This window comes from Apium graveolens, chromosome 5 (genome assembly GCF_009905375.1).
Source record: "Apium graveolens cultivar Ventura chromosome 5, ASM990537v1, whole genome shotgun sequence".
NCBI lineage: Eukaryota > Viridiplantae > Streptophyta > Magnoliopsida > Apiales > Apiaceae > Apium > Apium graveolens.
This window is the reverse complement of record NC_133651.1, coordinates 205,396,392-205,410,643: the sequence shown is the minus strand read 5'-3', so window position 1 is coordinate 205,410,643 and position 14,252 is coordinate 205,396,392. Positions and strand designations below refer to the sequence as shown.

The 14,252-nt window shown below is 29.6% G+C and overlaps 1 protein-coding gene across 1 annotated transcript in view; it reads left to right on the top strand.

Annotated features, from left to right (window-relative positions):
- The window catches only part of LOC141660603 (serine carboxypeptidase-like 33), an 85,101-nt gene that overhangs the window by 28,922 nt on the left and 41,927 nt on the right, over positions 1-14,252 (top strand). Inside the window, 1 exon segment of the mRNA XM_074467592.1 lies at positions 6,580-6,685. Coding sequence (XP_074323693.1) covers positions 6,580-6,685 — 106 coding nt within the window.

The following is a 14,252-nucleotide window of genomic DNA, read 5'->3' as shown; positions in this document are numbered from 1 at the left end:
TAAGTGGTTTTGAAGCAAGAGTAGTTACTGGAAAGGAAGCAAGGGATAAAACTGGATTGGGAAGTGCTGATGAAAGAAGAATACAGAACACTACCAATGATCCAACTTCCTTGAGTGAACCAGGTATTGGAGCAACTCCTGAGAGATTGAATCAACTGGAATCTGTACAAATGGTTTATCATACCTACTTGAAAGAACACATCTTGTTGTACTTTATGACAGATGGTAGGGTTTATCATATAAGGCAAAATGCTATTCCATTGAAGTATTTTGAAGAATTGGAGCATGTACTATTCTTACTTCAAGTGGATGACAGATTGACAGGAAGTGCTGCAAACTATTTGAAGGATCAGATTCAGAGACAGAAAAGGCTTTATTCTGTTAAGTCTGACACCACATATATTCCAAAGTACAGAGATCACAAGGGTGATATAGTCGAAATGAAGCCCAACACTGCTAAAATTATAACTACCTTTCTGGGTTACAGGGCTGTGGAATTCAATCTTGAGTCTGATAAAGCTTATTTGATCAGATTGGATCAGGATATAAGAAAAGCAAAGATTAATGATCTCAGGGCTGCAATCTTTCAAATTGGTGAAGATAATGCAGAGCTTAAAGATGCTAAAAGGAGGATGATTGATGAACTTAGATATGCTGAGAGATGTTTGTTGAAGAACTATCTCAGAACAACTCCTGACATCAGAGAGATCAGAAGATGAAGCCAAGTCAAGATCTACAACTGCTTAAATTCTGATATTTGTATAGACTGAAGCTGTTATCAGAAGTTAAATATTGGTAAAGCTTTAAGGACTGTAAGTTGTAGTTATCTAGTCTTATTCTCATGCATTTGTACTCAATGTTTTTGACATCATCAAATATCTATTAAACTTGTATATTATGCTAATTTACAAGTTGGGGGAGATTGTTAGATATATTTGATAATGTCATGGTTAATATGATTTATGTTTCGTTTTCAGATCTTACTTAAACAGGATAAATCAGTACTTACTGAAAGTCAAGACTTAAGGATATCAGTACTTATATTATCAGGAGATAATCATCAGAAGATGGATATCAGAACTTAAGTGTTGAAGGATGTTCAGATAAGGACAGTAGCTGATTAAAGGAAAGAAGATCGAGATAAACATAAGAAGAGATATGCATGAAGAAGGAATTCTATGAAGAATAGAATACTTGGAAGAAAAGATATCTGATTGATATATTTTAGGAAGCAGAATTATATTCCATATCAATTAGTGATTATCTTATAACTGTGTAGTATATAAACACAGACATAGGGTTTACACTAAAAGTGTTATCATATTCGAGAAGATTATTCATTGTAACCCTAGCAGCTCTCGTGATATTTGTTCATCACTGAGAGGTAACAGTTCCATACTGTAACAGAGTTTATTGTTTCAATAAAGTTTATTTTCTGTTACTTGAAATATTAAAGTTCGATTTGATTGTACTTTACACTGTATTCACCCCCTCTCCAGTGTGTGTGACCTAACAATGATCCAACCATACAGATGTAAACAGATATATATATTAGTGATATAACCAAAATTTCATATCAAAATAATTTTATTTGGTTTACCATTTTAACAGTCAAGCATGAGTTTGATTAGTACAGCTAACTCGTGTTTAATCCTGAATCGGTATTTCGATTATTTTAAAAATATTTTTCAACAATCCAACCGTATGGATGTAAATAGATATATATATATATATATTAGTGATATACCCAAAATTTCATATCAAAATAATTTTATTTGGTTTGTCATTTTAACAGTCAAGCATGAGTTTTACTCGTACACTAACTATTGTTTGGTTATCAATTGGTATTTTGATTTATTTAAAAATATTTTTCAATAATCCAACCATATGAGTGTCAATAGATATATATATATATATATATATATATATATTAGTGATATAACCAAAATTTTATATAAAAATAATTTTATTTGGTTTGATATTTTAACAGTAAAGCATCAGTTTGACTAGTACAGCTAACTAGTGTTGAATCTTGAATTAGTGTTTCGATTATTTTAAAAATATTTTTTAACGATCCATCTGTATGGATGTCAATGGATATATATATTAGTGATATAACCTAAACTTCATATCAAAATAATTTTATTTGGTTTGACATTTTAACAGTCAAGCATCAGTTTTGACTAGTACAACTAATTAATGTTGAATCTTGAATTAATGTTTCGATTATTTTAAAAATATTTTTCAATGATCCAACCGTATGGATGTCAATAGATAAATATATTAGTGATATAACCAAAATTTCATATAAAAATAATTTTATTTGGTTTGACATTTTAACAGTTAAGCATCAGTTTAACTAGTACAGCTAACTAGTGTATCTTGAATTAGTGTTTCGATTATTTTAAAAATATTTTGTAATGATCCATCCATACGGATGTCAATGGATATATATATTAGTGATATAACCTAAACTTCGTATCAAAATAATTTTATTTGGTTTGACATTTTAACAGTCAAGGATCAGTTTGACTAGTATAGCTAACTAGTGTTGAATCTTGAATTAATGTTTCGATTATTTTAAAAATATTTTTCAACGATCCAACCGTATGGATGTCAATAGATATATATTAGTGATATAACCAAAATTTCATATCAAAATATTTTTATTTGGTTTGACATTTTAATAGTCAACCATTAGTTTGACTAGTACAACTAACTAGTGTTGAATCTTGAATTAGTGTTTCAATTATTTTAAAAATATTTTCAACGATCCAACCGTATGGATGTCAATAGATATATATTAGTGATATAACGAAAATTTCATATAAAAATAATTTTATTTGGTTTGACATTTTAACAGTCAAGCATCAGTTTAACTAGTACAGCTAACTAGTGTTAAATCTTGAATTAATGTTTCGATTATTTTAAAAATATTTTTTAACGATCCATCCATATGGATGTCAATGGATATATATATTAGTGATATAACCTAAACTTCATATCAAAATAATTTTATTTGGTTTGACATTTTAACATGTTTGACTAGTACAGCTAACTAGTGTTGAATCTTGAATTAGTGTTTCGATTATTTTAAAAATATTTTTTAACGATCCATCAGTATGGATGTCAATGGATATATATATTAGTGATATAAACTAAATTTCATATCAAAATAATTTTATTTGGTTTGACATTTTAACAGTCAAGCATTAGTTTGACTAGTACAGCTAACTAGTGTTGAATCTTGAATTAATGTTTCGATTATTTTAAGAATATTTTTCAACGATCCAACCGTATGGATGTCAATAGATATATATATTAGTGATATAAGCAAAATTTCATATCAAACTAATTTTATTTGGTTTGACATTTTAACAGTCAAGTATCAGTTTGACTTATACAAATAACTAGTGTTGAATCATGAATTAGTGTTACGATTATTTTAAAAATATTTTTCAACGATCCAACCGTATGGATGACAATATAAATATATATATATATATATATATTAGAGATATAATCAATGTTTCATATTAAATTATTTTATCAAAATATTTAAATTTTTCTGAAATTCTTGAAATGTCACCCAAACGAATAAATGTTGACAGTAATATCGTTGGATCATGAAATAATATTTTTTAGAAATTAAAATGATCAAAAATCATGTGCTAATTTATGACGGAATCCGTCATAAATTATTATCTGTAAAAAATTTACCACCAAAATTTTGGGAAAAAGTTAAATTTCCCTCTTTGATAACTTACGACGAATTTTAGTTTCCGTCGTAAATTGGATGTTTCAATATTATCCGTCACAAATATTTCGTCGTAAATTTAGATGAAATATTTTTTTATTTAATTTCAAGTTAAATTTTAATCAAAATATTTAAGTTACGACGAAATATTCAAATCGTCGCAACTTCAAATAATTTTCATTTTTGTTTAATTGTATCATGCATAATTTTATTAATATAATACTAAACTTACAACGGTTTTGGGTTTCGTCGTAAATAATTACGACGCTTTACTTTTTTCCGTCGTAAGTTGGGCGCACATTTTTTTCCGTCGTAAGTTGACCGTCGTAATTGGCCTATTTTCTTGTAGTGATAGTAATAATTTTTTCGCAGTTGTAGAGAAAATTTTATATGTCGGTGTGTTGGAGAGGACGGTGTTTCGCAATGCAGTCTAGAGAGGAGATGCTCAGATACAGAAGAATATAGCTTTTGAATCTTGACTCAAAAATTAGTCCATTACAGGTAGACTCGGTAATATACTAACACCTGAAAGATAAAAGTTCATCTTTTTGTTAAGACATTAAAAATTTCAGAAGATATCAACAGGAGTAATGCAATATATTTCTCGACTTTGTCACCTAATCTATGCACCCAATATTAGCTGCAAAACATTACTCCCTCCGTCCCAAAATACAAGTTTCTTTGAATTTTTACACGTATTTTAAGGAGTATAAAAGTCATAACTCAGCATACTTTTTCCTAATTTTTCTTTTCTTGAATTAAAATTTAACTAGCTCTATAGCCCGTGCAATGCACCAGCATGTTCTATAGTGCGTGAATTGATGTATTTTGATTGTAATTATCGAGGATATATTCATGTTGCTTCATGATGGATCGATTAACTAAATATCTTTTTTTATGGAATTAAGATTGATGTCGTACTTAATGTGTTTTTTCTCAAAATGAATTGAATATGTGGCAATGAAATCGAAATATACGATCAAAATATAATACAAATGAAAGCACACATATATCATGAAAATAATTACAACTCATAAGAATGAAATATTGCGGCGTTAATCAAAGAGTTACTATAGTTGTTTACATGATACAATTAGTGATACAAAATACAATGAATATGAGGTAATTCTTACTTTCCACATTAGAAAATGTAATGATTGAATATGAAAACCGACATATTAAATGTAATATTGTACAATTATCAATATGAATACATTTTTTAATATACATCATTTTTAATGAAAAATATAATAATAGATAGGTCAGTAATCAATGGTTATGGAAATTGAAAATGGACTAAATCGGTTGAACTACCAATTTATGCTTTATCAAAACTGGATAATTTATCGAAATGCTAAATCGAAATAATATCGAACATATTTTTTTATTCTTTTAAAATATATAGATTAAATATTTATATTTGAGATGTGTAAAATTGCATTTGTACATCCATACTAAGTTATAACATTATTTTGTGAGCATTATTTATTAAAATAATAAGAGTTTTAATCATCTTTACGCATCTCTCTTCTTTTTCCCTTATCTTTTCAGTTTCTATTCGGCATCCGTCTGATTTCTTCATTTAAATTCGTCATTCTTCACCAACTCGATGCTGAGTATATTTCTTCTTCCTTTTCTTCTCTTCATAGCCTCAAATCGTGGGTTTGATTCGTCAAATTTTGACCGAAAAATCGCCGATTTTGGAGGAAAATCATTGATTTTGATCGAAAATGGCAAAAATGTTGTATGCTCCGATTTTGCTTTATAATATTGTTTGGTTACCTTCTAGCTATTTATCGGCGAAATTGTCAATTTCTATAACACTGCAGTAATCTTATAACTCTTTTACTTATACCTCTAAAAAAACTTTAAATTGGTTGATGTAAGAAAAATGATTCACCTTACTATTGTAAAATATTAATGTAACCAAAATGAACTTGATATTTTAATATTTTACTAAATATATTCAAAATCTATCTTAGTTTATATTCGATTTGACCATATAATAAAAATCTCAACTTTATTATAAACCCTCTCGTAACTCACTCTTTTATTAGTATACAAAGAGAATATCTCTTATATTTCTTGGGTTTAATAATTGATACACTAACATTGTCATTTTCAGATTAGGTAACATATTAAATTTATTTGCTGAAAAATAAATTTATTTTATATAAATTTCTCAAAAAAATAAGAATTTAGTATTTTATAAAGGCAAATATTATTAAATTTTAGATATTTTAATTATAGGTTATTAATATTCAATGATAAATGGTAACATATATAAAATTATTAATACTAATGAGTTAGGTGTAATTAATATATGTTATTAAATATGACAATTATTTATATTTATTAATAAGGAGTAATAATGACTTAAGAGTAATTAATACATGGTATTAAATTTGACAATTATTTGTATTTATTAATAAGGGGTAAATTAGTAATTTGGAATAAATTATCTCACCCAACCCCCTATTTGCTCTATTATATATATAATAGATATGTATACTTTTATTTAAAAAAAATTAAAAAAAATAATTTGTGGAGCTATCATTTTCATTCATCTTAAAATACGCGTAAAAAGTCAAAGAGACTTCTATTTTGAGACGGAGATAATAGTACTAGTACATTATACATGCTTCACTTTTCAGTCAATTTGTGCTTGCACTTCGCAGGATATACGGCTAAAATATGCACGAGTTTTTATTATCTGGGAAAAAATAAATAAGAGGATTATTTTGATACTTATCCAATAAAAAGTTGAACAATTATGTTGACATTGCGTAATGCTTCATTTTCTTGTCTTTGGGTTGGAAAAGTGGTGATGCTGATGGTAGAGTTCCGGTTATAGGGTCAAGATACTGCGTTGAGGCTCTTGGTTTTCCACTGAAGTCGCCATGGCGTTCTTGGTTTCACAATCAATAGGTGATTGCCTTTTTTTATCTTGCAATGTCTGTTGTCAGGAGAAATTCGTAACAAGAATTTGGAGGTTACTGTTAGGGCAAAAACACGCGCTAATATTCACGCAAGTATACGCGTTCGCAAGTAATATAGAATACTTTCTAGTTCGTTCCCACAGAGACTCAGACTAATTATGTTCAATTAAACTCACTCACCAATGTATGATTACTTCTCAATGTTAAGACAATAACACTTAGATTTAAGTAACTAATTATTAACTACAATTAACTACTAAAATTAATCACTTAATTAACAATTCGAATTAACAATATTAAAACACTCATGAGATCACAACTTCATTACTACTTCCTTCAATAGTCATTGTTATTACCCTTAGCATGCAACAGTGATGATATTAATCGAATAACACGAAACTGATAAAAGCCAACTTTCATTGTACTAATACCATTCTACCAAACATCCACAATTAAGATAGAAGTTGATAGGCATCAATTATGTTGAGTCCCTATATGTCTACAGAAATTGACAACATAATGATTTAAGAACAAGTTATTCCTTTTGATTACACAGGGCGAATAAAACGGTTAGAGTTACCCACTAATCATGCAGACTCGTACATGAACCTATGCTAGCATGGCAAGTTCTAAATCTCGAGATCCACCATCGCTTCACAAGAGATTAATACCCTATCTTATATGTTCGCGACGCACATAAGACGAATACGCACAACCAATACTAGATATCATACAATCATCACACGCTAAGGTATTAAACAACTAAATAAAGAATTCCATAGTAAATCCGTTACGACCCCATGATCACGATTAGCCCATGCTAGCACTTATCGTCATCATGGGTTCATATGAAAACATGATAAATAAACACAAAAGAATAATAACTAAACTAATTATATTAAATCAGAGTACGTCACAAGAGTAAATAGGTTTAAAGAAAAGAAAACTAGCATCCAACGTTACAACGAAATAAAGAATCACAAGAAAATATGCTTCCTCTTCGTTGCGGTGTGCTAAAACGGTCTTCTTCCTTATCTCCTTCGCTCCTTGATTAATACAACGATCCAACACACGTGAAACGTCTCTGAAATCTACTTATATAGGAGTCCCATAAAACTCAGATTACTCAGAAGTTGGAAGCCAAACAGAAATAGGAGTCTAAAATAATAAATTTGATTTTCCATCCCTGCGCGGCCGCTCAACATAGCTGAGCGGGCGCTCAGACCCCTACTGGAAAATGGTCTGTTTTTGCTCCATTTCTTCGCTGTAATCTGCTCCTCTCTTCCCTCTTGCAATGCTAGACACATGGCAACGCTTATTTTTGATGAATTCTCCCCCGAAATGCAACTAATACCCTGAAATGCACAAACACTAGAAAAACGCATCAAATACACAAAATACTTGATTTCAAGACACCAATTTAAGCTATTATAAGACCTTCTAAGTGGTATAAAATGCCACTTATCAGTTTCTGGAATCACGTAGCAAATTATGTTGATTTGAGGCTATTTTTATGAAAAACGGGAAGTACACGGGATGAAAATTGATTGATGTTATAGCTGTTCTTGTTCGATCACTACTAGAAATAGTAGATATGACATCGGTGCTTAGACATCGACATGTAATGCACCCGATGTAAAATCCTGTTTAACATCGGTTTAGAAAAAAAAACGATGTTGAATACGAATACTGACATCGGTTTCATATAGTAGGCGTTGTCTATGTTCAGAAATTAAAAAGGCCAAAAATATGGTTTTAACTTTGACATCGGTTAATTTTGTTAACCGTTGTCTATGGCCTTTTTTAAAAAAATAAAAATTTACTTGTCTTTTTCCCCCGATTTCAGTTCACTTTCCCCCCTTTAATTTTAACAAAAAAATTGTTCCCCTTTACACATATTTCATTTCCCTCTTTCCAAAACTACCTACCCTCTTTCCCTCTTTACTCGCACGCCCGACTCTCTCTCTCTCTCAAACACCGCACGTCTCTCTCTCTCTCTCTCTCTCTCTCTCTATATATATATATATATATATATATATATATGGATCCCTATCCATAGTTGGATAGGGACCACTTACAACCCACAAATCAGGATTGTTGAAGCAAAAAACGGATGGCTGGGATCCGCCACTGCCGCTATGTTTCATTGCGGCTGCCACAATGAAACATTGCGCCGTGGCCCACATACTCCATTTCCCTTTTTGCCCTTTATCTATATTAATTCATTTATTAATACTTTTTTATCTACATAAATATTAATTTAATAAGATATTATTTTTATTATTTCTGATTAAAGATTGTATATTAAAAAATACTATAAAATATTTTTATAATAAATTAAATATTATATTTAATATTTAATATTCAATATTTTAAAAGTATTGAAACATTAAATGAAATTAATATATTCAAATATTTAATAATAAATATTAAAATAATAAAGGAAAATATTTTGATATTTTAATATTTTAATTATTCAATATTTTTAATAATAAACGAAAATATTTAAATATTTAAAAATATTAATAATGTTAAATATTATATCGAATAATAAATAAACATGAATATACCACCGCAATGTTTCATTGCGGGGGTCGCAATAAAACATTGCGGGGGTAAACAGAGTTTTGCAGAATTTTGCAGATTGGTCACTACACTTGCAAATGATTTATTTTTTATATAATACTTTTTCTGTTTTATAGAAAACTTTCTGCCCAACTTTGAAAAAAAAAACTTCAAAAATAACTTTTTTTCAAATTTTTTTTGGAGTAACTTTTTTTTTTGGGATTATTAATAATGGCAACAAGTACTAACATTAACAACATTGAATATATTTAATTAAAATTTATTAATATTTCAAAGTACATGATAAGAAATTACAATTATTTTTTTCCCTAATAATCTCGAGGGACAATTTCTTCTATCATGGCCTTCTTCCCTCACCCCACAATAACTGCACTTTCAAAATTATTTATTTGAACTTGACGTCTCGATACCACTTTTGAATCTACCCGCCTTTGGACGTCCTTTTGTTTGTGACCTTGGGGTATCTAATAATGGACCATCTTCTTCATCATCTTCTTCATCTTCACTTTCATAATCCTCATTTATTTTTTTCTCTCTCTATTCTCCCGGAAAAGACTTGATCACATACTCTTTTTCTCTCTCGATCACGCTCATCAAGTAATTGTACCGCGGAACGGAGAAACTACCAACAACAGACAAACCTTGGAAAGCTTTACACAATCCACTATATCTTGCCATTTGAGATTCTACAACATTACCAAGGATCCGAGGGGTACACGTTAGAGGTCCCGCAACTTTGTTTCCGTTTATTATCCACCTCATTGTGACAAGATCTGGCGGTATCATCGTCTTTTGTTTCTTGTTAAGGTAACGGATCATGTGTCTACAAATCATCCCGGAATGTTCAAATTTTTTATATGTACAAGAATAACTCCCTTCGATGGAAATCTTCAAGAAAAAATTCCTTCTATAAACCTCCGGCAAGGTGGACTTTTCTACCAAATACATCTTTGAAATATAATCTCCACAACCTTTCATGCTTTTCACAACAAAAGATTGACTTTTTTGAAGCTCTTTTTGAAATCGCTTAAACATCTCTTTTGTGTATAGCTTGGAGGCATGTATCTCCATTGACGAGTTAGAGAATAGTCTCATTTCCTTGTACCCGATGTTAAAATCTGCTTGAACCTCCCGTAAATATTGTGACTCCAAAGCTTTTTGTAAATTCTCAATAAATTCTTTCAAACCGGTCGACGCTTTCACATACTCATCAAAAAATGAATTCATAGACTCGCTCCTTGAGGTGGAAGTTATACAGGCGGCAAACTGTTGTTTCGTGAAAGCAAAAACCCATTATCGTCTAATTGCATACATATCATTTAGCCAATTGTGATTTTCAAGATCATATTTCTCTTTCAAATCCTCCCACCTACCTTTAAATTTCGTTGGTGACAATGACTTGTAGATACATGCATTAAAATCTGTCTTGAACTCCGAGTATTGAGTATACAAAGTAGATAGTTTCTCGAGAAACTTGCTACTAATATGCCACGTACAATATGTATGGTTGTTGTTAGGCATAACCTCGACAATGGCATTACTTAAAGCGATGTCTTGATCCGGAATAATGGTAATAGGTGGCTTGTTATCGACCGCTTCCAACCAAGTCTTCAAAACCCATCTATAAGAAGTCTATTTCTCGTCCCTTATAAGTGCAAATCCAAACAAAATATTTTGGTAGTGGTGATTCACTCCCGTAATTGGAATAAAAGGCATGTCATACCTATTAGTCCGATATGTCGAGTGGAAAGTTACCACATCTCCAAAATTCTTGTACGCGTTAAGCGAACGAGGATCAACCCACACCAAACCCCTAACCCGATTCTCCTCATCCACATCCACTCGGTAGAAAATTTTCCATCACTTTGTTTTTGTAAGTCTCATAACAAAACCAATCCACACTCCGCATCACCGGAATCAAAAACCCGTCTTCGAATGTCACGTATTACATTTCGTACGTCTTGAGCGGAAAAACCAACTTTTTCAATACCACCACACGTCTCACTAAGTAAATTCATCACTTTCGGGGTCTCGATACCCGATTTGTTGAATAATTCAATCAAAGATCGGGTAAACGGATCTATGTTGCGTGATCTTTGCATGAATTTTACCTTATCCGATGTAACCATAGCATGATTGTGCTCTAGGTTAACCTTGGTTACTTCCCATTTGTTTGAGCTTTCTTTGTGAGCAACACACATACGAGCACGACAACAAGTTCGAGGAATGACATCTCGAGGTCTTTTCCCTTTAACCCTATCTTCAACTTCCAAGGGTTTTCGGCCCAATCTTCCACCCTTTCGACATATATACAAACGTGATGATATACCACCATTTCTTGAATGTCTATGACTACTTCGAATAATTATCTCGAACCCTATACTTCGACCATAACCTCGATAAAAACTTTCCGCTTCATCCAACGAATCAAATATCATACCAACACAAGGAACTACATCATTCATATTTCCAATAAAATTTTCTTCATTAATTTTATCATCATCATCGCCATTAAAAGAATCATTACTATCATTGGAATCACCGTGAACATCGTGATTCTTCCAACCGAAACCAACATCATCATCACTATGCGTTTTTCCATTCCCCGGATCATTAACTTTATCTTCAATTCTATTAACATCTATTACTTCATCATCATTAAAAATTTTACGATAAACCCTCTTTTTTGTGTTGGGGGGGGTAACATAATTAAAATCGTTATGATCACTAGATGAACTTGAATAATCAAATAAATAAGAAGCCTTGAATTTTGAATACTAACCTTGATTTTCAAAAGAATAAATTTGAGCAGAATGTTAAGCAGCAGTAAAAACAGCAGTATAAGATCAAAGGTACCGACAAATTAAGGTAGGTGTGTGCATTTAATGCACGGCCGCTGCGGCAGCCGCAATGAAACATTGCGACACTGTACACGCCCACAAACCAACAGCTGTAAGTATTTACAGTTTTTTTAAAACTGTACAACACACCCCCGCAATGTTTCATTGCGTTGGATACTTCCATATGCAATGAATCATTGCGGTTAAGTTGTTTATTTTTGTTATTTTCTTTAAAATTAGAAAATTAATCAAAAAATTATTTAAAAATAGTTTCTAGACTTATTATATTTCATTTAATATGTTAAATTTTAATTTCAAAATATAAATGTTTATAAGAGTAACATAATTATAATATGCACATATTTTACATAGTTTTGTCAATATTTGGCACAATAGTTGTGTGAGATGATATTTCTTGACATGTAAGTTATAAAATATTAATTTCAAATATCCAATTATACGGATGTTAAAATATAATTATATATTTAATATGTTAAATTTTATTTTTAAAATATAAATATTTATAAGAGTAACTTAATTATAATATGCAGCTATTTTACATAGTTTTGTTAATATTTGGCACAATAGTTGTGTCAGATGATATTTCTTGACATATAAGTTATAAATTATTAATTTCAAATATCCAATTATACGGATGTTAAAATATAATTATATATTTAATATGTTAAATTTTATTTTCAAAATATAAATGTTTGTAAGAGTAACTTAATTATAATATGCAACTATTTTACATAGTTTTGTTAATATTTGGCACAATAGTTGTGTCAGATGATATTTCTTGACATATAAGTTATAAAATATTAATTTCAAATATCCAATTATACGGATATTAAAATATGATTATTCTAATCATGGAAAGCGTATTTGTTATTAATAATGGAAAGCGTATTTGTTATTTTTCTTTAAAATTAAAAAATTTATCAAAATCAAATAATAAAAAATAGTTTCAAGACTTTTTATATTTCATTTAATATGTGAAATTTTAATTTCAAAATTTAAATGTTCACAAGAGTAACTTAATTAAAAAATGTAACTATTTTACATAATCTTGTGAATATTTGGCACAATAGTTAAGTCAGATGATATTTCTTGACATGTAAGTTATAAAATACAAATTTTGACGATCCAACTGTACGGATGTTAAAATATAATGATTATAATCATATACAAAAAATTATGATAATAATACATATTAAAGACACCGCTCTTAAAATATATAAATAATATTAAAATTTTATTAAAATATGTTAGTATTAAATTATTAATATTAATAACTATTTAATAATTTAAATAATTTTTTCATTTTTTTCCTACAACATTGTTTCATTGCACCTTCCACAATGAAACAATGAAACAGTGATTTAATTTCTTAAATAACAAAAAATCATATTTTAATGAATTAATTTGTTTTCGATAATAACGGAGTTAAAAAGTATATAATTATTTTTTTATAGGTAATGAAAATTTGATAAAATTTCATTTTTTTAGTTTTTCACATTTTTAAATTTTAGCATTATATTTGTTTATTAAAATTTAAAATTGATAAAATTAATTTGATAAGTACAAGAAAAATAAAACATTAAATAATTTATTTCATTCAAATATAAATGGAGTACATTCAAATATTTTTTTAAACAAAATACATAATAACTTATATATTTTATTACGACGAGAATGATCAAGCTTTAACGGTGTTGGAAGAACCGCCTTTATCACCCTTATCATCGTCTTTCTTTTTCTTCAACTTTTCCGCCTTCGCTTTCGCCTCATTTTTCTTTTTTTTTTCTTGCGCTCAAGCACCATTTGAATATGACAGAGAGCTATTGCCATGTCTTCTTCTCCTTCGGGCCCGTCGTAAGCCACACCATCGATAATTATCTTATTATTGTCCAAATCATAGTAGAAAACCATTTTTCGGAAAATAGAGAAGAGAATGTTCAAGAGAAAATGTAGAATGAAAATAGAGAAGAGAATGTTGAAAAGAAATGAGATTAGAAGAGTTATTTATAGACTGAAAATCTGAATTTTAAAATCCAAAAATTAAATTTAGGCACAGAAAAAAATATTGCGGAAGCTGAGGGTAGGACTGTTGAATAAATTACCACAATG